Below are 25669 nucleotides of genomic sequence, written 5' to 3' on the forward strand. Positions count from 1 at the left end.
CAGTTTGGCCACTAGATGGTGATTGTGGTTTAGCAGTACACTTTCTTCACGAAGAATAAGCAAAGAATGAGCAAAAAAAAAAAACTGTGTTTTAGACCACAAATAGTTACTTTAAAAAAAATTCCTAAAAAGAGTTTGGAAAATTCATACCTGTGAGTATATAAGGCTGCTCATTAGGTCATCAATGTATGCTTATGTCCACCGAGCGTTAGCATTAGCCATCCCATAGGAAATTATATTAAATGCTAGAATCAAGCTATTGGACTTTAGCTTCATGTGCTAAATCGATCTATATTTAATGAATCAATTATCGATCTATTAAGCTTAAATCTATTCAATCAATTAATCAATTTTATCACCCCAGTCCTAAACCATATTTTTAGCTTCCCTCCTTAACCATCTAGTATTTATTCTGACGTGATTTTTTTTTTACTCCCTTTTGTTCTCATGATGTGACTTGTGTATCACTTTTGTAAGCAATGTGGTCACAAGAGGCTTTGAAGCTCATAAACGTTTGACACACAGTCATTGTTTCTTAGGGACATTACAGCACATTTCTCTTTGGGGCAAAGTAAACTGCAGTTTACGAGTGTTCTACAGTGCTGCCACGGTCCCTCTGCTGTGTTTGTGTTTGCTGGCAGCAGATGAGAGCACGGCGCTGAGCTTTGCAAAAAGACAGTTTCCACTCCGAGGCTCATTCCTTTCTCAGATGTTTCGATTAAAAACACTAAACTTTGACGTCTGGCACTTTTCAAAATCAGCATTCCCTCCTATGGCAGCTTTTCAAACACATGCCAAAATCAAAGAAGGGTCACATTCCTCCATCTGCTCACATTCTTTTATTCTGCATCACCTGAAGTCTCATAAATCCATACTTTGCATGATTGCCCCAATATTTCGCATAGTAATAAAAATAAAAGTTATAAAATGTAATAAAAACTTTATTTGAGCTGTTAAAGTGCAAATGTATTGATTTTCTACAGTGGTAAAGGTGCAGATAAAGAGGAGGCTGCATGATGGACATTAGCTCCAGAAGATGGGAGGGTAAAAGGAGATGAGGGAGGAGTAAAATACCTAATAAGTTATTCCACTCCAGAAGTCTTCACTGCACTTATTGATATGGACAGTTCATACATAATGAACGAGCTGTTTTAATAGTTTTGCAATGTTTTGGACGATTTTTTCCCTGGTGGTTTTTGAAGCAGCTTCCTGTGTGGCAGCTAACTACCCCCACAGTTATCACAGAAGGATTTGCTTTAGGCCTTACTGTTATTATGGATACCATGGCGACAGCTTTGGGTACCGTCCAACAGGTAAGGGATAGTTTTGCAGCTACAATAAAACTGCTAAATATAAACTTTGACATTTTTACGATGAAATATTGTTCTAAAGACAAGAATTAACTTTATTCTAAGACAAATTTGGGTTTGTTTGAAGCAGAAGAGACACAAACTATGAATCTTTATAATGCTTAGAGAAACGCAGATGAGTTATCTCCCGATTATGTCAGCAGTCTTGTTGATGAAGATTTCTGTTGAGGTTTTGTGGTCACAGTTGCAGATAAATCCAGTTTAAGAAGCACACTTTACACTGATTAACATATTGATGCTATTCCCTTTGGACTCAGGGAGTAACAGCAATATTTTTGCGGAGACTTTTCCGACTTTTTAGAAATAAATCGTCCGCTGAGCACAAATCAAAAAAAGTTGAACCATTAAAATAGTTTTTCCAGGAGAGGAAACTATTCCCTTGAATGAACTTTGAGACAAGCCAGCGGCTGCTGAAGCTGTGGCTCAGGCTTGGCAAAGAATGTGGTCTGGATATGAAAATGAGGCTGGAAGGGACTGTGAGCTGCAGCCGACAGAAACAGAAGCTCCGGATCGCTGCTCTCATTACATGAAGAGCCAAACCAAAAGACATAGTGCTGCATCAATGGAAAAATGAATGGATGGTTCCCACCAATCTCCAGCAAAAAGTGGAGCTGATGTTTAGCAACAATGAAATCACAAATAAGGAGGATTTAAAAATGGAGATGAGTCCAAAATATGTACAGGATTTTCTCAAGTCTTACAGAAAACACTGTATATAACAACGACTTCTTCAATCAAATGTTGTTTCAAATATATTACTTTTCACAACATTATGATCCTCTGTCCCTTTTTAAAGTATCAGGATGGACATCTCACACTGCAGTCATAAAACTACATTTAAGCCATGGTGTTCACACTGGACAAGCAGGGAGGGGCTTCTCCTTCTTTTCCTACTGTTTAGTTGGAAGAGATTTGGTGCTAAACAATGTTCACACTTTCTGATTCTGATTTGGTACATTTGTGTTAAGATGATGTAATCTCTTTTTTACCCATAAGACAGAGACACCCTTTTTCCCTTATAAGAAAATTAAGTGAAATATACCACAGACCAAGTGGAGCACACGATAGATCTTTTTCTTACACGTTTGCCACCATAGAGTCTAATGGGTCAAAATAAAAATGTATGTAAGAATTCATTAAAAAAATGCTTTGTGAGCGCATGGCAGATTCTGGAAGGCTACCACGAAATGTTGACAATTGGCCTTTGACTTCATAATTGTTCAAAAGAGTTAAGACATTATGTCTGTTGAAACCTCCTTACCCTTAGCTTGTTTTATGAGGGAAGCAACCATTTGTAGCTTAAAAGACACAACCTTTTTTTTTTTTTGGTGTTTGTGTTATGCCAGTGTCAGTGTTATTTGTGTCAGTGTTGTTTCTGCATAAAAAAAATGAAAAAGAGTAATAAAAAGCGAGTTCAAATAAGTTCAGAAGGGAAAAAAAGGTGTAATATTTTTAGAAATACAATTAGCAGTAAAACAATTTTGGGTTTTGACAGTCTTCTGAGCATTTTTTCCTCACTTCTTTAAGCCACAATATCAAAGAATTTATGAAAAGAATTCAAATTTGGGGAATTAATACACATTTTAAACCTTTTTATGAAATCTACACCCAAAAAACACTGCATTTGTATTGTTTGCAAGATATAGATAGTATCAGTTGCGATATGTTGGTTGATTTGGTACATTTTTGTTCACCCATGTTAGTCTAAGATGCAAAAGTATTGACATAAGTGTTCAGAAAAAAGGGGGAAAACACCTTATTTACCCACTGTCTCAAATTTGACCCACACATTTATAAAATAGTCTAACTGTATTATAAATAATTAATTAACAACATTTTTTAATCATTTCTTCAAAACAGGAAGTAGTCATTAAAAAATGAATGTAGTAAATGAGTGGGCTCCGGGTCAGTCTTCTCTCATCAGGTTTATTTAAACGTTATGAAGTATAATTTTTGTTTATGGATCTACGTCACTATAGGGAATACAATAAAGCGCACATGCTACTGTATGTGTAAAAACAAAAATGTCTTAGCCCAAAGTAAAGTGAACAATAACCCTTCTTTCTAATAAAGGTTGAAGAACACAAATCATAAATTATAGTTTTGTGTATGACCAATAAAAACAGTACAGACTTACTGTAAGAAACACAACATTCACACATTCCCAGTGTATACAAAATTCTCAGTCTGAAAATAACTAAACTAAGCAGTTATGAGCTAAAACTAAAGCCGGCAAACCCTTATTTAAACTCACGTAGCAGGCCTGATTCATCAAATCGTTGTTCTTGTACGGAAAAACTCCAGTCTTCACTCCAGCAACAAATAAAATATAAGAAAAGTACCTTGTGTTTGTAGAAAAGTAATCCAAACCGACTCCACCACTTTTGCGTTTCACAGCTCCAACTCCGATATTAATCCACGTGCGTTGTCCATACCCGGTAGCGAACTTTTTCCTCGTCTTCCACGTCGCCAGAAGTACTCCGAGCTTCCTGGATAGCTCAGAGTGCTATCTGGATCTGTTTTCCCGCTTTCCAGTCCGGTAACGGTTAGCTACAAAGTCAAGCTAATTTAGCGAACTCCAGCCTACGGTCCACTAGAGACCATGCTAGCTTAGCTTAGCTCTGATGCTGCGCTCTCGGTAAAACAATTTATAAGTCCCGAGCAGAAACTTACTTTTTATTTACCGAACTCTCAGCACTTAATCCAACAATGGACCATCTGGGGGATGAACCATAGCATTAACATCTCTCTTATTAAGACGAAACGACACCTTCGGTAGCTGTGATTCTTTCTTTCTGCGCCAAGACCGGACTCTTTCTTTCTTTCTCTCAACTCCGCCCCCTTTTCTCTCTACACCTGTCACTCAACCTCCATGAAAGGTAACAGCACACAAACACCTTTAAAGCAATATACATTTCAATAAAAATACTTTAAAATAAACAAATGAATTTTAACAAAACACAATAAAATAGTATATTAATTTCGTACTGATTTATGTAGTTATGATGTAATGTATTTATTTGTTTTAATACCCTCTATGTGTTAGGTATTATTGCATCATATTTACCCTGGCTACAAATATTTTCCCACTTTTGAAAATTAGCTCAACTTTTCCTCATCAAAAGTGTTTTTGAGATTTCATGGAAGCGCTATTTTGCAAGGAACAGAAAAAGCCCCTTTACTGCCCCCAGTGGAATGTTGATGAACTACAGGTCAAAAAACGTGGATTTAAAATGGGTTTTTGAGGGAAGTTTGGGTCATGAGTTAGGGGGTCTCAGAAATTCGTGTATCAAATATGATGTGAAGGGTGATTTCAACTGCAAAGAGCAATGACATTAGCATGTAAGTGTAGCATCTGAGAAAAACAAGACATTCATCCTAAAGAAGAAACACAAAATAATTTAAATCAAATATATTTTTTTGATGTGGCTTAAGCACTTTGAAAATGTTTCACATTATATTTGTCGTGCTAATTGTCCCACATTTCAGTCCTATGTTTAAAAATCTAGAAAAACATTTTTTTTCTAGTAAAATCTGACTTTCTCTCGATGTTTCTCTCGCAAACATGAATCAGATTAATTGAATTTCCATGCATCGTTGTAATCACAGGGATTTAAAAGGATTTTTCACCCAGTTTCTTGCTAAATTGCTCTCACAAACACATTTTTCTCTCCACTGGTTTCACTTGGGATTGAATAAGTGTTTTATGAAGCTGTTTTACCAGTGTGGGCACGAAGCTGAAAGGTCTCCACACACCTTTTTTAAAGAAATGTTTTAGCACTTTAGCATTAAACTTACTGTTAGGAGTCCACAGAGGCAAGATTCATAGATCATGGCGGATCTCACAGGGGGGTCTCTAGAGGAACTCCCCATACAATTTATTTGTCTTTGACTCCTGAAATAAGTGGAGATCTGTTCACACGGTGATGGCGTCACGTTTCGCTCACGCCAGCTTTCAGCTTCTTTTATTTATTTATGGTCAAAACACTGTGCTGGGTGGAATGTGTACATTTTTCATGCCCCGAATCAAGTTTCCATATGTTTGCCAACCCAAGGGGCTTTGAGAAGAGGTGCAGGAATTTCAATTTGGTTTAAATGCTCTGTAGTTGCTACCACATGGATGGTATGTTTGTGTGAGTTGTGGTTTGCTTGTTAAATCTCTTCTAATGAAGCACTTCTCTGTTCATCTCCTGCCTAGAACTCACATCTATGGAATGTTCTTGTATTTTGGCAGTGACCCACGTTTTTGGGTTATTACAAGAGGATTGGTCAAATGGTGCTAATTTTTGCCCTCCGTGTTTCTTTTTTTTCTCCCCACTTCAGATATTAATGAATGCCAGGTCCACAATGGAGGCTGCCAACACAAATGTGTTAACACAAGGGGCTCCTATCACTGTGAATGCAACCCGGGCTCTCGTCTTCACGTGGACGGACGCACCTGCCTTCGTGAGTAAAAGTGGCTTTTGTTTCCAGGAAATAATAAAAACCACACAGTTTTTTCAAAAATTGACCAATTTAGTACCACGTTACTGTGCTTTACGCTTGCCGGCCACTTTATAAGGTACACGTTCAGAATTGTCTTAATCCTTGGTGGCACAGATTCAACAAGGTACTGGAAAGATTCCTCAGAGAGTTTGGTCCATATTGACGTGATTGCATCACACAGTTGCTGCAGATTTGCCGATATCCCGTTCCACCACGTCCCAAAGATGATCTATTGAGTTCTAGCGACTGTGGAGGTCATGAGAGTCCAGTGAACTCATTGTCATGTTGAAGAAACCAGTCTGAGATGATTCCAGCTTTATGACATGGAGTCTTATCCTACTGGAAGTAGCACCAGACGATGGTACTCTGTGGTCATAAAGGGACGGACATGGTCAACAACAATACTCAAGAAAGCTGTGGTGTTGCACTCAATCAATTAGTACTTAGGGATCTATAATGTGCCAAGAAGATACCCCCAAACCAAAATACTACCACCACCAGCCTGAACTGTTGAAACAAGGCAGGATGGATCCATGCTTTGATGTCGTTGAAGTCAAATTCTGATCTTACTATCTGAATGTGGCAGCAGAAATGGAGACTCATCAGACCAGACAATGTTTTCCATCTTCTATTGTCCAGTTTTGGTGAGTCTGTGTGAATTGTAGCCTCAGTTTTCTGTTCTTACCTGATAGGAGTGATACCCGATGTGTTCTTCAGCTGCTGTTGCTCACCTGCCTCAAGGTTGTTGTGCGTTCAGACATGCTCTTCTGCGGACCTCAGTTTTAACCAGTGGTTACATGAGTTACTGTTGCCTTTCTATCAGCTGGAACCAGTCTGGCCATTCTTCATTGAGTTGCTGCCATGTGATTGGCGACTAGAAATTAGTGTTAACGAGCAGTTGGACAGGTGTAACTAATAAAGTGGAAGGTAAGTAACAAAAAAAATATTGCTATATGTCAGTAAATATTTGGTAGTTAAAGAAGAACTTTGTGAAAGCAAACTCAGCAGACCTCTACTGGATAAGTCAGATTATGGCATATTCTTTTTTATAGTGTGAATTTATTTAAAGTGTAATTTGCAAAACAGTACTTGGTTTTAATCTTAAAAAACTTTTTTTTGTGTTCAAATTACTTTTAACCCCTCAGTTGTATTAAACAAATATTTAAATGTGTTTTTTTCTTTCAAGAAGTGAAGTCTTGGATTTAATATTCGGTTGTAAATTAGCATATAATGAGTGAAGGAGTTAAAAGTTTAATTAAGTCAAAAGTTCCCATTAAATTATATAAATTAACTATTATTTACAAAACCACAGTAAACATTGAATTAAAACTTAAAAAGACATACATTAACTTTGAGTCTACAATGAAAGTGATGGTATCATGAGGATGTTGAAGCGATCAACTGCAGAGAAGCGTTTGATCAAAACTGTGTACAGGTTACCTTCAGCTATTATGTTTGCCTTACCTTTATAAAGTATTTTTATTATCAGACTTAAGCAAAAATCCACTTTACTACATTTCACAAAAATCCACCTCTACTCAGAATCCCTTAAGTTGGTTCGGTCCCACCTCAAAGTGTCTCAGCCAGATCTCGTGGAGGTCAGCTCCATCCCACACACAAGCCAGTTGATGCACAATATTTGCGCTGGAAAGCCGTCTGTGGTTCATCGCGCTCCAGAGATGGATGGATCTTTGCTTAAGCCCTTAAGCGTGAACAACACCGTCTTTGAGGCTGCTCTCCCTCCACCCTTTCTTCACCAAAGAGATCCAGATCCATCTGTTGCTTCAAAGAAGCTGAGAAGACCACGGAGCTCAAACTTCACTCAACCTCATCGGCATACGAGTGTGAATCCACCGCAGACGCTCTTGTCAGTCAAGTTTCTCTGTGATTTTTGGCCTTTTTCATTGGGCTGGATTTCTCTTAGTTCAGAACTAAGCAATGAACGTCTGCAGATGTGTCAACGTGGCCATGAAGGCCTCTTCAGGAGATTTCCACACATGTAACCATGCATGCTTTAAAAAGTGTTGACTGATTTGTTTCTTAGCATCTCTATAGTCCATGCTTTGTTTTTGTTTTTCTCTTTCAGCCGTACGCTCCTGTGCCATCCGTAACGGAGGATGTGAACACTTGTGCGTCCAGCAGTCTGCTGCTTATTTTCGCTGTCGCTGCAAGCCAGACTACGTGTTGGCAGAGGACGGGAAGCATTGCATAAGTGAGTATTTTTTTCAACTTGAAATGTCTCCTAAAAAAAGTGAAAAGTAATTATTTGTTGAAGGAGGAGGGACATTTTACTTAAGTCCTTCCCAGGATTTTAATTATAGATGTCGACAGTGAATTCATCCACTGCCATCTCCAAGGAAGTCAAAGCTGGAACATAATTGGAGGGAGTCTGTAATTTTATATTTTTTGATATTCCTTTTAATTTTAATATTTCCACTGTTTTATCTTTGAAAGAAATCCTAGTGTTAATGACTGTATTTCATATCCTTTTGCTTTGTAATTGTTGACTGTCAACAGCTTCCTCTAATTTCTGCTGAGCTAAAGTTCAGATGGCAGGCAGGTTTGCACACGTCACCACAGGTGTAAAGAAACTGAGGCTGAAAAACTATAGAACAGTCAGATTTATGGTTTCCTGCTGCTTTTGGAGCACTGACTGAATGTGGAATTGCGACATGTGACTTTTTGTGTACAGTGCAGAATCCCTGTGCAAACCAGAATGGCGGCTGCATGCACGAATGCCGGGTGGATGGTGGGAAGGCTCACTGTGACTGTAAGGTTGGATACATGCTAGCTGAGGACGGACGAACCTGCGAAGGTACATTCAAGTCTGCACTGATTGGCTGGAACTTTGTGAGCACACTGGCTCTAATTGAACGACCAGAGGTCTGCAACCTTTAATGCTTAAAGAGCCATTTAGGCTTGTTTCTCACTGATTAAAACTTAATAGGAGCCACAAAGTCTCTTTTCACTCATTTAGAAATTCAGATATTGCTTTGCAATCATATTGTTGTTACCTTTAAAATATATATAAATCATATTTCTATTTTGTGGCAACAATAAAAACAGAGGGTTAGGGTTAGCCTAACCCTTTTTGGACTATTTTTGACATTTACTAAGATTTTTTTAGGCTGTTTTGGAGTTTAGCTAATATTTCAGCGACGTGCTAGCTGTTTTGGCTAATTTAGGCTTTTTTTGTGTTTTTTAGACTGTTTTGGAGTTTAGCTAATATTTACACGCTAGCTATTTGTGCTAATTTAGGTTTTTATTTTAAGTTTTTTAGGCTATTTTAAACTTTAGCTATATTTGCAGCTACATAGCTTTAAAGTTTTTTAGGCTAATTTGGCATTTAGCTAATATTTTAGCTGGCTATTAGCTTCAGCATTTTTAGCTATCAATTTTTAGCATCTCCAGCTATCAGCATTAGCATCTTCAGTGGCCAAATTCAGCTTACAGCATTCACACTAGCATTATCGCAAGTAATGCTATACATCTAGTTCATATTATGTTAAAAAGTTATTGTTTTAAAGTTTTAAAAATGTAGTTCTAGAGTGTTTGATAAATGTTTATCCTGTTCGGCCCGCGACCTAAGGTGTGTTTTGGATTTTGGCCCCCTGTGCCAATGAGTTTGACACCCCTGCTCTACTAGAACGTTGCATATCATGAACTGATCTTTATAACTCATCGCGGCGTTAGTTTGAGAAGGAGGTGCATAAAATACTTCAGCTAAGCTAAGTTAAGATAAGCTAAGCTAGGCTAAACTAGCAAGATATTCACAGATTTGGACTTCCAGGATCAATATTTTGTTTAAAAATATTTTAAACCGACAGAAAGTAAAGTGTCTCTATTGGGTTATTGTCTAAATGCAAACAAAGACCTTCAAAGGCCTTTTAAAAGAAAAAAAAAATTTGGTTCCTGTTTCTATCTTACTCTATCGCTTTCCGTGCTGCCGACAGACAGATGCAATAGGACACTGCTGCGGGAAAAGAAGCGCTCTGTTTAAGTGTTAATTAATAAAAGAAGGTTAGTCAAAGAAAAATATGAAAAAATATCCAGATCTGTTTATTAAATGTATTAAATGTGTTACTAAAATATTGGATCGGGACTCGATATCGGCAGACTCTCAAAATTAAAGGACTCGGAATTAAAAAAAAAAAAAACACTGATCCGGACATCTCTATAAGGTATCCCAAGGAAAAGTTTTGAACACAAGTCAAAAATGAAATATGAGCATTACTATTGGTTTGTGATTCAATTAAAATAGTAAATAAATAATATAATAATTTATTTAGCTCCCTACTGGACCCTATAATGCTAAACTTTGTTGTACTGCATATGTGCTTCAAACCCATAAAATAAATAAAGAAAATCAGAAAAACTTTTTTTGCCAAAGTTTTGCTTAAAATTTGAAATCTATTGATTATGTAGAAATGCTTGAATACTGAAGTCCTCTTGATTTGCTGTAATGTCAGCAGGGGTGTAAAAACTTTGCAGTTTATCTTAGTATTTCAGGTGCACCTCAACCATAGATTCATTAATCTACACTAAATCAATGCAAACTAATGAACCGTCACTTTTAAACATTACTATTGTTTTTTTTCTTCAGTCAGAGAGCCACTAAAGAAGGTAAAAGAGCCTCTGGAGGACCAAAGACCTTTATGGAAGCTGCCTAAAAGGATCAGTTTTTGGCAGAAAAAAGAATTCCAATTTCCATTCCATGTAATCAAAAGTAGATCATTCACACTCATTGACATTTGTTATGATTTTTGCGTTTTCCCTCAGATATTGATGAGTGTGAGACAGAAGAATCCGACTGTGCACACGGCTGCCTCAACTCTCCGGGCTCCTACACGTGTGTTTGCAACGCCGGCTACGAGCTGGGGTCCAACGGGAAGCAGTGCTACAGTCAGTTCAAGAATCTGCTTTAGTGTTTTGATTTTACAACACCTACAGTTGTGCAGATTTTTTTAATCATCTGCAGGAATTGAGATGGAAATCGTGAACAGCTGTGAGAACAACAACGGTGGATGCTCGCACCACTGCCAGCATTCAACCAGCGGCCCCGTTTGTACCTGTAACCATGGTTACAGACTAGGTGATGATCTGAAAACCTGTCTTGGTAAGAAAGTGAATTTAATAGGTTAATTTGATCATTAAAAAAAATATATTTTTTAAAATTATTATTAATTTTTATAATTAAAATATATTTTTAGAAATGACAAGATTAACACTTTCATTTTGTATCAGATTATTCCTACGTTTCTTAAAACATTTGCACAGTGATGCATATTTAATAGACTTTGAAACCAAACTCATCTTTGGTAGAGTGAGACCTGTAAGACTGAGGTGTTGGGAAGCCATATTATAATTCTAGTGATAATCTCACTGCTAAAATGAACATTTTTTAAGCAGTTTTAAAGGAGCAAGTTCAGTTGTGGATTATTACTGTTGTAACTTTACCTTAACGAGTTGTTAAATCAGCACAGTTCATACGATCTTGTTAAAAGTATTTTAGGGTAAGCAGATGGCAGGAGCCTGGTTCCACTTTTTCACTTCCTGCTTGTTGCATTTGGCAGATGTTGATGAGTGTGGAGAGCAGGTCTCCTGTTGTGAGCAGGAATGCACCAACTATCCCGGTGGCTATGAATGCTACTGCTCTGCAGGATACAGGCTCAGTTCAGACGGATGTAGCTGTGACGGTAGGTTCAGTCCTCAATCAAAGTGTCAGATGGTTGACAGTTTGGGATTATTCTGATCTTTCTAATCTTCCGGTGGGAAAAGCTTCACTGCTGCGTCTGTTTTGTCCAGATGTAGACGAGTGTCTCGCTGCAAACGGAGGTTGTGATCACACCTGCCAGAACACCGCGGGATCCTTCCAGTGCTTTTGCCTCCAGGGTTACCGGCTGGATGAGGACCGGCTGTCCTGCATGCGTGAGTATCTGCCATCTTTTGCTGTTTTGGAATAAAAAAAATACAGTTTTTCAAAAGTTTAGTCAAATTACTTTATTACACCAACTTCACATAGGTTAGAGAAAATTCTTTCAGGTATTCGGCAAAGTTTTGTGAGACTTAAACCTTCTATAACCCTTTGTATCATTTTTGATACACACATTTCTGAAAACCTCATTAGCATGATAAAAACCCACTGTATAAAACTTGGTCCATATTTTTATGTCCTGCAGTGCATTTTCATCCCACTAGGGGGAGTAGAAGGACTTTTACAGCTCATTTCAAAATGGCTGCCTCCATGAAACACTTTTGGCGGGAAAAGTTTTGCTAATTTTTTAAAATTTAAGAAGAATAACTCATTTACAGTTATTCCCTTTTTTAAATGACTACTTGCTGTATTGGAATACTGCTAAATTCATTGATAAATAATTGTTTATAATATATTAATACCAAGTTAAAAAATGTCTGTATCAAATTTGAAACAGTGGGTAAATAAGAGGGTGCTTTCCTGAAGTCTTGTGTTAATAATTTTTGCTTTGTCGTGAGCAAAAACACACTGATCCAACGTATCAAAATTGATACTAACTTAAAAACATGATATTGCAATTATTTCACTGATTTCATCAAGAGGTTTAAACTAATTTTAATTCCAAACAAATTACATTTTCTGTCAATTATTTATTGCAGTGGGCTTCATAGGCTTAAAATAAATTAGTTAAAAGAATAACAGGTTTTATTTTAGTCTTCTAAGTCCTTGAAATTGCAAAAAAAAAACCTAAAGTTTCTAAAAGGTCATGAAATTTAAAGCTGCTGCTCAGTGGTGGAGCTAAAACATTTGATATGAGGGACAGAAAGCTTCGGGAGGGTGGCAAATGAGAACAAACAGTTTCATTTTTGATGATTTATCAATGCGTTTTCCAAAAATAAGAATGTTTTTTTCCATAGCAAAGGAAGGGCGCAGATTTGGGCTAAGGTCAGGGTGCCGATGACCCCGATCGGCCCGCATACACAATACAAATAATAATTTGAGGGGCTCAAGATTTCATTTAGAAATAAGGATTTTGTTATTTTTGTTATACTTCAGAAGCTTGTACGGAGGAATCATTTGTCTTTGTCGATAATTATACTAATATTAAGTCAAAAATTGGGGGGCACCCCTTTCCCCTTATGTAGCTCCGCCCCTGTGGCTTCTGTTTTACTCTAATAAACTTTGCAATCCTACTTAGTAATTTAAACACTCCATATGAATTCAAGTAACAACCAGGTCAGTTGTAGTAAAAATTGAATTTTCTCTCACAAAATGTTTTTATTGTGGTATGTTTTTGAGAAACAGTCAACATTTTAGTGTTAATGCTTGCAGGCAATTTTGCTCAGAGTTATTTAATATTTTCATTAATGTTATTTATTTTTTTTTTTGCAGCGCTGGAGGACGCCATCGAGGCCCTCTCCAGCGGGAGAGCCGTCGAGCTGCCCCTTATTCGCCCTCAGCTCGTCTTGCTGCAGGAGTACGGCGAAGCTCTGGAGCGCTACGATGACTATGAGGACGACGAGGGCGAGCTGAGGGCTGAGAGCAACCTGGCCGAGAAATTCTGTGAGTTGACCTCCTCCGAGCAGGAATGACTCGCCGTCACCAACAGGAAACGTGGAATGAGCGGTTGGGCTTTGGTGAAAACACGATTACTGCATGACCGCATGGTGGGGCTTCATTACTGTCTTCATGCACAGCAGAAAGCCGCTGTGGCCTCTAGAAGGGAAGGGGATGAGCTGATGGGTTTGAAACACTGAAACTAAAACAAACTGAAAGGTGACACTTTGGGGGAAACATGTGGGAACTATCCGCCTGACTGTGTTTGTGGTTTACTGTTACTTTCAGTGTGTCTGGACGACACCTTTGGCAGCGACTGCAGCCTGACGTGTGACGACTGCACCAACGGAGGACAATGTAACGCCTGGAAAAGTGGCTGTGACTGTCCTGATGGATGGACAGGCATCGTCTGCAACCAAAGTCAGTGCTAGTTTAATAACAGGCACATTTCATTCAGACACACCTGTGTGTTACCACCATTCCTGATTTGTTTCTTAAACTTCACAGCCTGTCCTGAAGGCTATTTCGGCAAAAACTGCTCGTTTCCGTGTAAGTGTAAAAACGGTGCCAGCTGCGACCCCGTCAGTGGAGGCTGCCGCTGCCCCCCTGGTGTGAGCGGGGACTTGTGCCAGGAAGGTGAGGTGCCCTCTGAACAGAGGTTAGCCCTCTGACGTGTGCAGTGTTCGTGCCATAAATGTGTATTCCTGCAGGTTGTCCTAAAGGCCTTTATGGGAAGATGTGCAACAAGAAGTGTAACTGTGCCTACAACGGCCGCTGCCACCGCACCTACGGAGCGTGTCTGTGCGATCCTGGACTTTATGGACGCTTCTGTCACCTCCGTGAGTCTCATCCATTGACTGTATATGAGAACTGGACAGAGTGAGTGTGATGTCACCCATAGAAATGGTTTGAAATAAAGTCAGTTCAGTCTCCATTTTTTTCCACAATGTGGATGCCACCATGTTGGAACCAGATGATGTTAGTCAACACAGCTCAGCTTTAAAAGCCACGCTCCCTCAGAGGAGATTTTGGAAACAGAGGCTTCAGATCAACATGAAAAATTGCTTTTTAAAACATTCAGGTTGTGGGATTTTGGTTAAAAACTTCACAATCATAATTAAAACACTACTGGGAACGTTTTTTTAAATAAAAATAGTCATGGGGGGCTTTGAGGACCGTCCGCATCAAATATTTAAGTTTTGGGTCTCCCTCAACTCGTCGTTTTTTGATGTGCCGGCTGTTCCAATTAAATCCCAACCTTCAGGCCGCAAACTGTCTGGTACCAGGGCGTGGACCATCCCGGTATCCTGACCCTGATCTTAACATGCAGATCAGTACCGGTTCCAGATGTGGTACTGGTACTGGACGCAGACCAGGCTTGGGTTAGGGTACCGGCCACATCCCAAGGTTCAGTCTGTGTCTGACAAAACAGCAGGACCCCTGAGTAAGTGGAACAACGAGCACGTCAAGTTGGGGCACTCAAAACATCCAAGTCCTTCACCACGCATCAATATGTGACCACTTGGGAATGGGAATGTGCTGCGTTAGTATGCAGTGGTTGGTCCAAGTCTGTCCGAGTCATCGTTTCTATGGCAACCCCTCCTGCCCATCGGAAGTGAGCATGTTGGAAAGCCACACCCCTTCCACTGAAAGCAGGGAAGTTTGAAATGGACCTGGCTGCAGACAAGATGGCGTCTGACGTCATTTGTTGGAAGCGGAAATTACACAATTTATCCTAATCCTAACCCAAACGAGTTGAGAATTGTAAAATAAAACATTGTATTAAAGTTTAAACAGGAAAAACCATAACTGTTAGGGTCACTAGTTACAATAAAGGTTTTCTTCAGCGATATGGGGAACTTCTGGTTCTTGACGTTGATGTCTGCAGCCAGATCCTCTCTGGAAAAATATTTAAATCAAACGTTGGAGCCAGCAGGCGCAGAATACTTAATACTTTTATTAAGGTTTCTGATTGGCCAGTTTATAACTTAAATCACTACCAAAAAAGAAAAACTGTAAATAGGATTAGCAAGAACATGTAAAAAAAAAAAGAATGGTTGTTTATTTCTCTTTGGAAGTCTATGGGGTTTTAGCTCCTCACTGTTTGGAATGAGATCAGTTTGTAAAATATATCACTAACAATTCTAAAAGATATAGTTATACAACATCCGTCAAAACATAGGTGTGGCTTTGACCGTCATATCTGACTGGTTCTCGACCCTCAGAAGTGAACTCTTCCCTGAACTTTCATCTTCAGCGTGTCCGAAGTGGACTTTTGGACCTGGCTGCTCTGAAGAATGTAAATGTGATCAGAGGAACACCCAGGAATGCCACCGGCGCCACGGCACCTGCATCTGTAAACCTGGTTACCAGGGCAACACCTGCAAGGAAGGTAGGGCTTCAAAGCATAGAGGGCACTTTTGAAATATTCATATTGTCAAATTTTCTAAAATTTTGTGCTATACATCAGTGCAAGAGTGATGAACGTGGTGCAATGTTGTCTCCACAGCATGTCAACCAGGCAGCTTTGGAGTTGGCTGTGAAAGGAAGTGTGCGTGTCCATCAGGAGCGTCCTGTGATCATGTGACAGGACGTTGTGAGAAAAAATGCCATCCTGGTCGCCACAGCGAGAACTGCGATCGAGGTAAAGCGCTTTGCACGTTTGTCTTCAGTTTTAGTGAGCAGGAACCAGAGCTGTGCGTCTTGTGTCAGACTGTCCAGACGGGCGGTTCGGAGCGGGCTGCACGCAGCTCTGTAACTGCAGCGGCGCCTCCTGTGATAAAGCGACGGGGCAGTGCCTCTGCGCCGCAGGGAGAGTGGGACAGCACTGTGAGAACTGTGAGTTTAGACCGCTTCAGGTCGGAGCCCAAACTTTTAGAGTGAGCACCGATGACGGGCCTTCATCCTTCACAGCCTGCACTGACGGGTTCTGGGGTCCCGGATGCAGAGAAGCCTGTCCTGCTTGTGAGAATGGTGGAGTGTGTGATAAAGTCAACGGGTCGTGTGACTGCCCACCGGGATTCATGGGAAGACTCTGTCAGAGCTGTGAGTAGAAGCCGTCGTTAATTCTGCATGGAAACAGTCCACCAGGTCAGGAGTGTGGTAGAATTTAGGATTAAGAAGTTCAGAGCGCAGAAAAAATCGTTTTCTCTAAGTCAGGAGTGTGAAACTCAGTCGCTCAAGGGGCCAAAATCCAAAACACACCTTAAGTTGCGGGAGGAACAGGATAAAGATTTATTGAACACTCTAAAACTACACTTTTAAAACTGTAAAAATGTAATTTTTTAATGTAACTATGAATAAAAACAGGCAGGAATATTAATTCAGAATAAATCAACTTAAACCTTAAATAACTTTTAATATTTTACTCTTCGAAAAAATATATTTAGTCAAAATGATACAAGTTAGAAATGAGCTAACATCGGGCCATCAATAACAATTAAATAAAATGATCTGGAGGGCCGGATAGAATCACTTAGAGGGCCGGATGCGGCCCCGGGGCCTTGACTTCTCCTCCTCCTTTCTGTACGTTTTTCGGCACGTAAAAGCTCAATCACACTTTCAGCGATTTCAATAAATCTTGGTATCAAAACGTTCAGCTCGTTCAGGACATTACCGCTTGTACTTTTGTTAATTATAAACTTTAAAGTTTTGGATATTTTGAGAAAAACATGCCCCATAGGAAGTGAACGGGAAATTCTTCAAAGGCTTTGTGCACTTTGAGACCATCGTTTACAGTAGTTTTAGAATAATTTAGGATTGAGCTGTTTTATTAGCATGCTAATATGCTAATAATACTGGGGAAATTTGGAATCTACTGAAGTTTTCCTTATGCTAATTTAGAATTTATCTAATATTTTAGCAAAAAGGATAACGGTTTTGGCTAATTTGTTATCTACTGAGGTATTTTTATGCTAATTTGGAGTTGTGTTATAATTTGTCGAATGGGGGGCCAAAAAACAAAACACAACTTAGGTCATGCGTTGAACAAGATTAACATTTATTTAACACACTAAAACTACATTTTTAAAACTTTTAAAAGGTAATTGTTTAACATAACTATGAATCGTAAAATGACGGGAATATTAATCCAGAATAAATCAATTTAAACCTTAAATAACTTTTAATATTTTACTATCCATAAAAAATATTTTGTCAAAAATGTATACATGTTAGAAATAAGCGCAAGATAACATCGGGCCATTAAAAACAATAAAATAAAATGATCTGGAGGGCCGGATAGAATTACCCCGAGGGCCGTGACTTTGACACACGTGTTCTAAGGTTTCAGTTTCATGATTTTCACACCAGTCTAAACTCTCTGCTTCTATTGTTGATGAACAGGAGCTCAAAATATCGAATATTGAAAATGACATTTGATTTTTGAAGCCCTGTATTTTGCACAGCGTGCCCGGCTGGCCGTTTTGGTCAAAGATGTCAAATGGAATGCGTGTGCGAGAACAATTCCCACTGCGACCCGGTGAGTGGGCGGTGCAGCTGCGCCCCAGGCTGGACCGGACCCCACTGCAGTAAAGGTACAAGTCTTGAACAGCAGGAGGTCTCACCAATGAAAAGCTTTCTGTTCACGTCTCTGACTGGTGCTGTTGCAGTCTGTGACGCTGGACACTGGGGGGCTGACTGCGCAGAAACCTGCGACTGCAGCAATGCAGACCTGAGCTGCGACGCCGTGACGGGACAGTGCAGCTGTGAAGCTGGTTTTACTGGAACCCACTGCAAGCAGAGTGAGATTTGTGTCTTCAATGGAGCGATTAATGATTAATCAGACAGAAAAGCAACTGATGATATAAGGAAAACACAATTTAAGTGATTTGGAAGTCTCAAAGTGAGTCGACTCTAATTTCTTTATTGGATGGAATTAGGATGGGCTGGTTAAAAACCAGGTAGTTATTAATTATTTTTGTTTATACTCAGTTGTTTAGGATTTAAAAAAAAATACTCTCTGGCTCAATTATTAAAAATGTGAAGTAGGATTAAAGTTTTTCCCACTTTCTTCCCTGATTCTCCTTTCACAGCTGATATATTTTTAGTCGCCACCAGAGGGAGCCAAAGAGTAATTCCCTCAATCCAGATTGATTCTTTTTTTATCTATGCACTTTTTTTTACATTTACACGTTATAGTCTTCTTATTTGGTATGCAATATTAAAAAAAATAATAGGGGTGGAATTATATAAGTTTTTAAGCAAATAATTAAACTTTTTGAGGGATACACTGTCATGGATTGTATCTATAAATACAAACATTATTCATGATTAAGAATAATTATGACGGCATCATTTACATGTGTATCTGGATGTATTCTCTTACTTTCCCTTTTTTACTAATCATCCAAAGCTTTTATTTATAGATATACATCTTTGTGTTTGTCTGGTTGCTTTAAATTCCAATTTGCTCTCGTGCGTCCCTCAGAATGTCCTGCAGGATTGTTCGGTTCTGCGTGTCGTCACAAGTGTCAGTGTGAAAACGACGCCTTGTGTGACCATGTGAGTGGAGCGTGTACATGCCAGGCAGGATGGACCGGCGCCTTCTGTGAAAAGCGTAGGTTAAGCCCCACTTTCATGAGGCGAAAAGCCCTTCTCCCGTACATGCAGTGAAAGTCCTTTGCTGCTCAGCCTGTCCTCAGGGGTTCTACGGTCTGGACTGCCAGCAGAGGTGTTTGTGTCTGAACGGCGGGGGCTGTGATCACGTCAGCGGCCTGTGCTCTTGTCCTGCCGGCTGGATCGGCCAGTTCTGCAACCTGAGTGAGTTTGTGCTCGGATGTTCCTGCTGCAGCATCACAGTTTTCTTTAATCATCCAAAAGAGCTCATATTATAATATAATTTGATTCATTGCTGGATTACTTTTCAAGTTTTGAGTTCAGAGGAAGGTGACTGTTGTCTGTCTGATGGCAGCCTGCCCAGCTGGATTCTATGGCGTGGCGTGTAACCAAACCTGCCCCTGCAGAAACGGCGGCATCTGCCACCCGGCCAGTGGGCGGTGTCGGTGCTCACCTGGCTGGACCGGGCCCAGCTGTCAGGAAGGTGAGAGTCAGAAGATGCTCTGTGCTGCAGGTTAAGGAGAGATCTCAGGATTCTATGACATGTTTTCTCCTCCCAGAATGCTCTGCTGGGTTTTATGGCGCCGACTGTCGGCAGCGCTGTTTGTGCCAGAATGGAGCGGCCTGTAACCAGACGGACGGAGCCTGTCGATGCGCCAGTGGATGGACGGGTGCAGCCTGTGAGCTGGGTGAGCCTCAGTTCATGTATAAATACACTTAAAAAAGGAAATTGGTTCAAAATATGTTTATATTCATGAAGATTTCAGTCAAGAAATTCAAGGTTGAAACCTGTAATATTAAAAATAGAGTTTGAAGAAGTGATTTATGAGAAGAAGGTAAATATAAAAAGGTTCACGTCCAACTTTAACAAACTTTGACATTTAGTTAAAAAAAGTTACAACTACACTGATTTCATTGCTATTTTTCTTTTCTAAAATACTTAGAATTAAGTGGAAACTTTAGTTTTTTCCAGCTTTAAACTTTCAAACATTATTTCTAAACATAACTAGAGTTTTAAACTTAAACAGAACAGAATGACTGTCAGGATCTGAGTTCAAAACCTCATTTTTGGACTTCAGAATTGTTCATCAGGTAAATTACAATGACCTGTGATTTAGTGAGGCTATAATAAAGTCGGTTCATCTGGAGAGAATAACAGAAATAACATTACCTGAACTCTGGAGTTGGCATAAAGCAGAGTGCTGCGGTTTCTTTTTATTTAGTTTAGGAAAATAATCAGTCTGGGCTTAATTTGCTGCCTGGTTATTTCTATGGCTGATTATTTGCTGGCACAGTACTGGTGCATTACTGCAGTCTGATCTGCTGAAAGCGAGCAGACCTTGTTAGGCCTTCTTGGAGCTCAGAGAACCAAAGAACAAGAATGTTGTCAGATTTTGTATCAGAAGTTGCTGGATGAGATCATGACTTGTCTCTGTGTCTCAGAATGTGCATCAGGACGATTCGGGGCGGGCTGCCAGCGGCGGTGTGAATGCGAGAACGGCGGTCAGTGCGACAGACGGACGGGCCGCTGCAGCTGCAGCGCCGGCTGGCTGGGAGAGCGTTGTGAGAAAGGCGAGTCGGGACAAACGCTGCCACACTAATGCTGGCTCAACATCTGACGGTGCTTTTTATAAAAACATTTCTTTGAGTCCTGACCTCCAGTTTGTGTCTTCCGGAGCAGCGTGTGAAGCCGGCCGGTTTGGCGTCGGCTGCGTGGAGCGATGTCACTGTGTGAATGCAGCTTCCTGTCATCATGTCACCGGGGAGTGTCTCTGTCTGCCAGGGTGGAGGGGGAAACGATGCGACAAAGGTACAAAAGTCAAAAACATTACACACAAGTAGACAAGATCCTTAAAACATTTATCTGTGGATCGTTGCTTTGGTGGGAATCCAATTCGAGTCACGAATCAAACTGCGATCATTACTTCTATAATGTTATGCTGTTTAACTTTTTACTGGATGTATGAAAATGAAAACGTAATGTATTAAATCATCATCATTTATACTTTTATTTAGTACAGGAGATCAGAATGAACTGACAAAAACACAAAGATTTTGATAGAAAGAAATTTGTTTGTCACTTTATTAAACTTTTTTTGGCAACCTTCTGGTTAACATAAACATAAACAACATAAATATCACTGTTGTTTTCAGCTGAAAACGCTGAAGCTGATAGTTGCTAATATATTAGCGAAGTACCAAATTAGCCGAAAAAAACAAACAAACAAAAAAAATTCTAAATTAGCCAAAAAAAGCTAGCATGTACCTAAAATATTAGCTAAACTCCAAATTAGCCCCAAACTGAAAAAAGCCTAAATTAGCCAATCCAGTTAGCATAAAGCTAAGATGAAGGCTAACTGCCAAATTAGGCTAAAAACGGGAAAAATGTCTAATTTAGCCAAAACAGCTAGCATTTAGCTGAAATATTAGCTTAACTCCAAAATAAATAAAAAAAAATGAAAAAAGCCTAAATTAACCAAAACAGCTAGCATAAAGCTAAGATGAAAGCTAAATGCCAAATTGGGCTTAAAAACTGGAAAAATGTCTAATTTAGCCAAAACAGATAGCACGAAGCTAAATATTAGCTAAACTCCAAATTAGCCAAAAAATGAAAAAAAAAGCCTAAATTAGCTAAAACAGCTATCATGAAGCTAAATATTAGCTAAACTCCAAATTAGCCAAAAAAAAAAGAAAAAAGCCTAAATTAGCCAAAACAGCTAGCATTAAGCTAAATTTTAGCTAAACTCCAAATTACCCTAAAAAATGAAGAAAAAAAGCCTAAATTAGCCAAAACAGCTAGCATGTAGCGGAAGTTTTAACTAAATGCCAAATTAGGCTAAAAAAACTGGAAAAATGTCTAGTTTAGCCAAATGTGGAGGAGGGCCAGATCCGGCCCGTGGGCCGTAGTTTGGGGAACCCAGACGATTTGGTTTTCGGTTGACTAATGGTAACTCGAATGACCATCTGTTATGTCCCGGGGTTTGGGGATAAAAGTGACTCCCCACAGTGATAAACACAAAATGAATCACACAGAGGTCTGAATAATCATAATAATGAAATATTTAGTAACAAAGTGATAATTCACAACTAAACCAAAAGGAGGTGATGCAAAAAGGCCTCAGGGTGAGCCAAAGGCCAAAATAACAACAAACAAGTGTTACTTTACCTGGAATTCAATTACAAAGATCAGCTGTCTGAACAAACACAGCGAGGTCTCACTCTGACACAAAAACAACACACTCCACAGAGAAAAAACAAACAAATCAGCCACAGCCGTCTTCTTCTGTCAACGGTTTTGTTTAGATTTTTCCTTGGATGTCATGATCACAAAGCAGGATCAGCCTAACGATGTCTCATCTTTTCTGAACCTCTTTTTTTAACGCCTGACCTCTCCGTTGACCCAGACTTCACAATCTTTCTGAAAAATGTAGTTGAATTTGAAGTATAATTTACAGTTTGTGTCCTCCTGGATGGATACAGGAGTAATGTTGTGTTTCCTCCAGCGTGTTTGCCGGGTTCGTACGGCAAAAGCTGCTCGCGGTCCTGCAGCTGCGCTCAGGGAGCCTCCTGCCATCACGTCTCTGGACAGTGCGGCTGTCCTGCTGGATTCACGGGCAGCGGATGTGAAAAGAGTGAGTCATCCGGACCTCATTTGTGTCTCTGGGATGGGATTCATTTGAAGTTTCCTTCCTTCTATAAATGGACTGTTGCTGTCTTGGTGCGTCAGCTTGTCTTCCAGGAACTTTTGGGCCAAACTGTAATCAGGTGTGCCAGTGCTCAGAGCGGAACCAGCTCTGCCACCCGGTGTCTGGATCGTGTTACTGCGCTCCAGGCTTTCATGGCCTCAAGTGTGAGCAAGGTATGCAGTTCACTCACGTCAACACTGAGAGGTAGAGCCGACTCTAATGAGCCGACCTGACCCCGCCTGCAGTTTGCGCCGAGGGCCGCTACGGCTCCGACTGCCAGCAAGAGTGTCGGTGTGAAAACGGGGGCGAGTGCGACCCTTTCACCGGAGGCTGTGAATGTCCCGCTGGGTTCATAGGCCCGCACTGCAACACCAGTGAGTCTGACTCGAACGTTTGACAGAGACTGGAGGAATGTGGATGACAGACTGAGGTTTCTCCCTCTACAGCGTGTCCTGCCGGCCGCTATGGGCTCCACTGCGCCCAGGTGGCGCTGTGTGGGGTCGGAGCCCAGAGTGACCCGGTCACCGGTCGGTGTGTGTGCCCCCCTGGATGGAGAGGGGAGGACTGCAGACAGGGTGAGGCCTCATTGATGTCAGAACTGCTGATCCTCTGAGAGAGGAGCAAAGAAATGATTGAAATCAAAGTATTTCTCCTTTCACAGTCCTCCATGTGGATGTTTTCGTCTCTTTAATGAGGTGTGTGTGTTTGCCCTCAGGCTGCCCTCCAGGCTGGTTCGGGGCGGACTGTGCCAGACTCTGTAACTGCAGTAACGGAGGAGCGTGTGACTCTGCCACCGGCAACTGCAGCTGCGCTCTGGGATGGACCGGTGAACACTGCGACACAGGTGAGCGCACTCGACTGTCGGGTAAGCTTCACTGTATTGTCTGAACGAGGTTAAAATCTCAGTTTTTTCTCTTTCAGAGTGTGCTGCGGGTCGATTTGGGGCCAACTGCGCACTGAGGTGCAACTGTCAGAATAACGGCTCGTGTGACAGAGTGACGGGGGCGTGTCGGTGCGGGCCAGGCTACTACGGAAGCTTGTGTGAACATGGTGAGGTCATGTGACCCAAAACATGAAGGAAAATAAGGTTTTTGTTTTCTTGCAGGATCAAATAAAACAATATTGTGTTGATTCAGTGAAAACAAAGTGTTCCTGGATCTTCTACTAGGTGGCCACTAGGTGGCTTCACACTGTAGCATTACAACTTATTCCAAAAGAAGAAGAAAGTATGAGCAAAAAACTGTTTTTTAAAATGGTTACTTTAAAAATATTTGTTTTGAAAATTCATACCTATGAGTTTATAAAGATGTTCATTTAGACAGCAATGTATGTTTAAGTTGACCGAGCGTTAGCATTAGCCGCCCAGTGGGAAATTTCATTACATGTTAGCATCAAGCTACCGGACTTTAGCTTTATGTGCTAAATCCATAAATATTTTTATGAATCGGTTATTGATCTGTTAAGTTTAAATCAATTGAAATCGATTTTATCAACCTAGCTCTATTTGTGAACATTGTTCTGCTTCTCCTGGAGGGTGTTTTAGTTTGGCCACTAGGTGGAGCCTGTGCTATAGTAGTACACTTTTTTAAAGAAGAATAAGCCAAGAACAAACAGAAGAAAAACTTTACTTTATTCCACAAATGGTTGCTTTAAAAAATATGTCCTTAAAGGAGTTTGGAAAATTAATGTCTGTGAATTTATAAAGATGTTCATTTAGTCAACAATGTGTGTTTATGTGAACCGAGCGTTAGCATTAGCCGTCCTATGGGGAATTCCATTAAACGTTTGCATCAAGCTAGCGGACTTTAGCTTTATGTTCTAGATCAATTTGTATTTTTATGGATTGATTATTGATCTATTAAGCTTAACAAGCCGTAGTGAAATGCGTCATTTCTGCATTAAAAAAAAATTAAATGTAATAGTTACTAAAAAAAACTTTCAGAAGCACAAGTAGTGATTGTTCATCTAAATGTTTTCTTCTAAGATGATTAAACATTTATAATTCATGTTTTTGCACAGATATCACTTGTTAAAACTTTGAAAATGCAACTAATATTTCCATCAATTCTATTTTTAACCCATTTTATCAATCTATCATTTTTATACTTAATATCAAATTAAAACCAGTTCCTTCCGTCTCAGTTTAAATGTTTCAAAAGTTTTTTTCACAGAACATTTAAAGCTCAGAGGTTAAATCCTCTTCTCCTCCCCGTCAGCCTGCCCTCCTGGTTTCCACGGCCGGCTGTGTCAGCTGCAGTGCGACTGCATGAACGGCGCTTCCTGTCACCCCGCGTCGGGCCGCTGCGTCTGTCCTCCGGGATATCACGGCGTCCACTGTCACCAAGGTCAGGCGCATCTGCCGCTTCACTGGGATCAGCTGGTGTTTTTTGGTTCTAATTTTTTCAACTCTCCTCGTAGTGTGTGAGCGGGGCAGCTACGGTCAAGACTGCGCCAAAGCATGCGACTGCGAGGGTGCTGCTCCCTGTGACCCCGTGACCGGGAGATGCATCTGCCCTTCAGGGAGGACCGGACACAGATGTGACATCGGTACTTTATGAATTTCCTTTATAAACACATAAAAAATACTCTTTTTTTCATTTCATTTATTTATTTGGGTTATAAAAGCTCTTAAAAGGATTTTCTTACACGATAAACATTTATTTATACATTATTTTAACATTTAAAATAGATTTTAAATGTCTAGAATGTGAATTAGTGTTCAACTGTGTCTCATTTAAATATTTAAACAGGACAAACATTTATGGAACACACTAAAACGAAATTTTTAAAACTTTAAAACCATAACTTTTTAACACAATTATGACCTAAATATATAGCATTACCTGTGATAATACTAGTGTGAATGCTGTAAGAAGAATTTGGTTGCTGACGATGCTAGTGCTAATAGCTGAAATTGTTAGCTACAAAATGCTGAACCTGATAGCTGAAAACTATAATAAATTATGCTGATAGTCAGCTATAATCCCCAACCACCGGGCCGCGGCCCGGTACCGGGCCGCAGACCAATTGCCACCGGGCCG

At 40.0% G+C, this 25669-nt stretch overlaps 1 protein-coding gene and 1 long non-coding RNA gene across 2 annotated transcripts in view; one reads left to right on the plus strand and one right to left on the minus strand.

The window, feature by feature from the left end:
- LOC118598784 overlaps positions 1–4437 on the minus strand; it is a 39078-nt gene extending 34641 nt beyond the window's left edge. The window contains exon 1 of the long non-coding RNA XR_004947919.1: positions 3713–4437. This is a non-coding gene — a long non-coding RNA (uncharacterized LOC118598784). The remainder of the gene's footprint in view (positions 1–3712) is intronic.
- megf6b (multiple EGF-like-domains 6b) overlaps positions 1–25669 on the plus strand; it is a 65608-nt gene that overhangs the window by 37249 nt on the left and 2690 nt on the right. The window contains exons 6-36 of the mRNA XM_024269226.2: positions 5694–5816; positions 7942–8067; positions 8548–8670; positions 10635–10757; positions 10834–10971; positions 11429–11551; positions 11661–11783; positions 13222–13392; positions 13675–13806; positions 13894–14022; positions 14097–14225; positions 15644–15778; positions 15896–16030; positions 16099–16224; positions 16300–16431; positions 17793–17921; positions 17997–18128; positions 18815–18943; positions 19018–19146; positions 19298–19426; positions 19503–19631; positions 20386–20514; positions 20624–20752; positions 22446–22574; positions 22670–22801; positions 22874–23002; positions 23075–23203; positions 23344–23472; positions 23550–23678; positions 24845–24973; positions 25047–25175. Coding sequence (XP_024124994.1) covers positions 5694–5816; positions 7942–8067; positions 8548–8670; positions 10635–10757; positions 10834–10971; positions 11429–11551; positions 11661–11783; positions 13222–13392; positions 13675–13806; positions 13894–14022; positions 14097–14225; positions 15644–15778; positions 15896–16030; positions 16099–16224; positions 16300–16431; positions 17793–17921; positions 17997–18128; positions 18815–18943; positions 19018–19146; positions 19298–19426; positions 19503–19631; positions 20386–20514; positions 20624–20752; positions 22446–22574; positions 22670–22801; positions 22874–23002; positions 23075–23203; positions 23344–23472; positions 23550–23678; positions 24845–24973; positions 25047–25175 — 4038 coding nt within the window. The remainder of the gene's footprint in view (positions 1–5693; positions 5817–7941; positions 8068–8547; positions 8671–10634; positions 10758–10833; positions 10972–11428; positions 11552–11660; positions 11784–13221; positions 13393–13674; positions 13807–13893; positions 14023–14096; positions 14226–15643; positions 15779–15895; positions 16031–16098; positions 16225–16299; positions 16432–17792; positions 17922–17996; positions 18129–18814; positions 18944–19017; positions 19147–19297; positions 19427–19502; positions 19632–20385; positions 20515–20623; positions 20753–22445; positions 22575–22669; positions 22802–22873; positions 23003–23074; positions 23204–23343; positions 23473–23549; positions 23679–24844; positions 24974–25046; positions 25176–25669) is intronic.

This window comes from Oryzias melastigma, linkage group LG5, assembly GCF_002922805.2.
Source record: "Oryzias melastigma strain HK-1 linkage group LG5, ASM292280v2, whole genome shotgun sequence".
Taxonomy (NCBI): domain Eukaryota; kingdom Metazoa; phylum Chordata; class Actinopteri; order Beloniformes; family Adrianichthyidae; genus Oryzias; species Oryzias melastigma.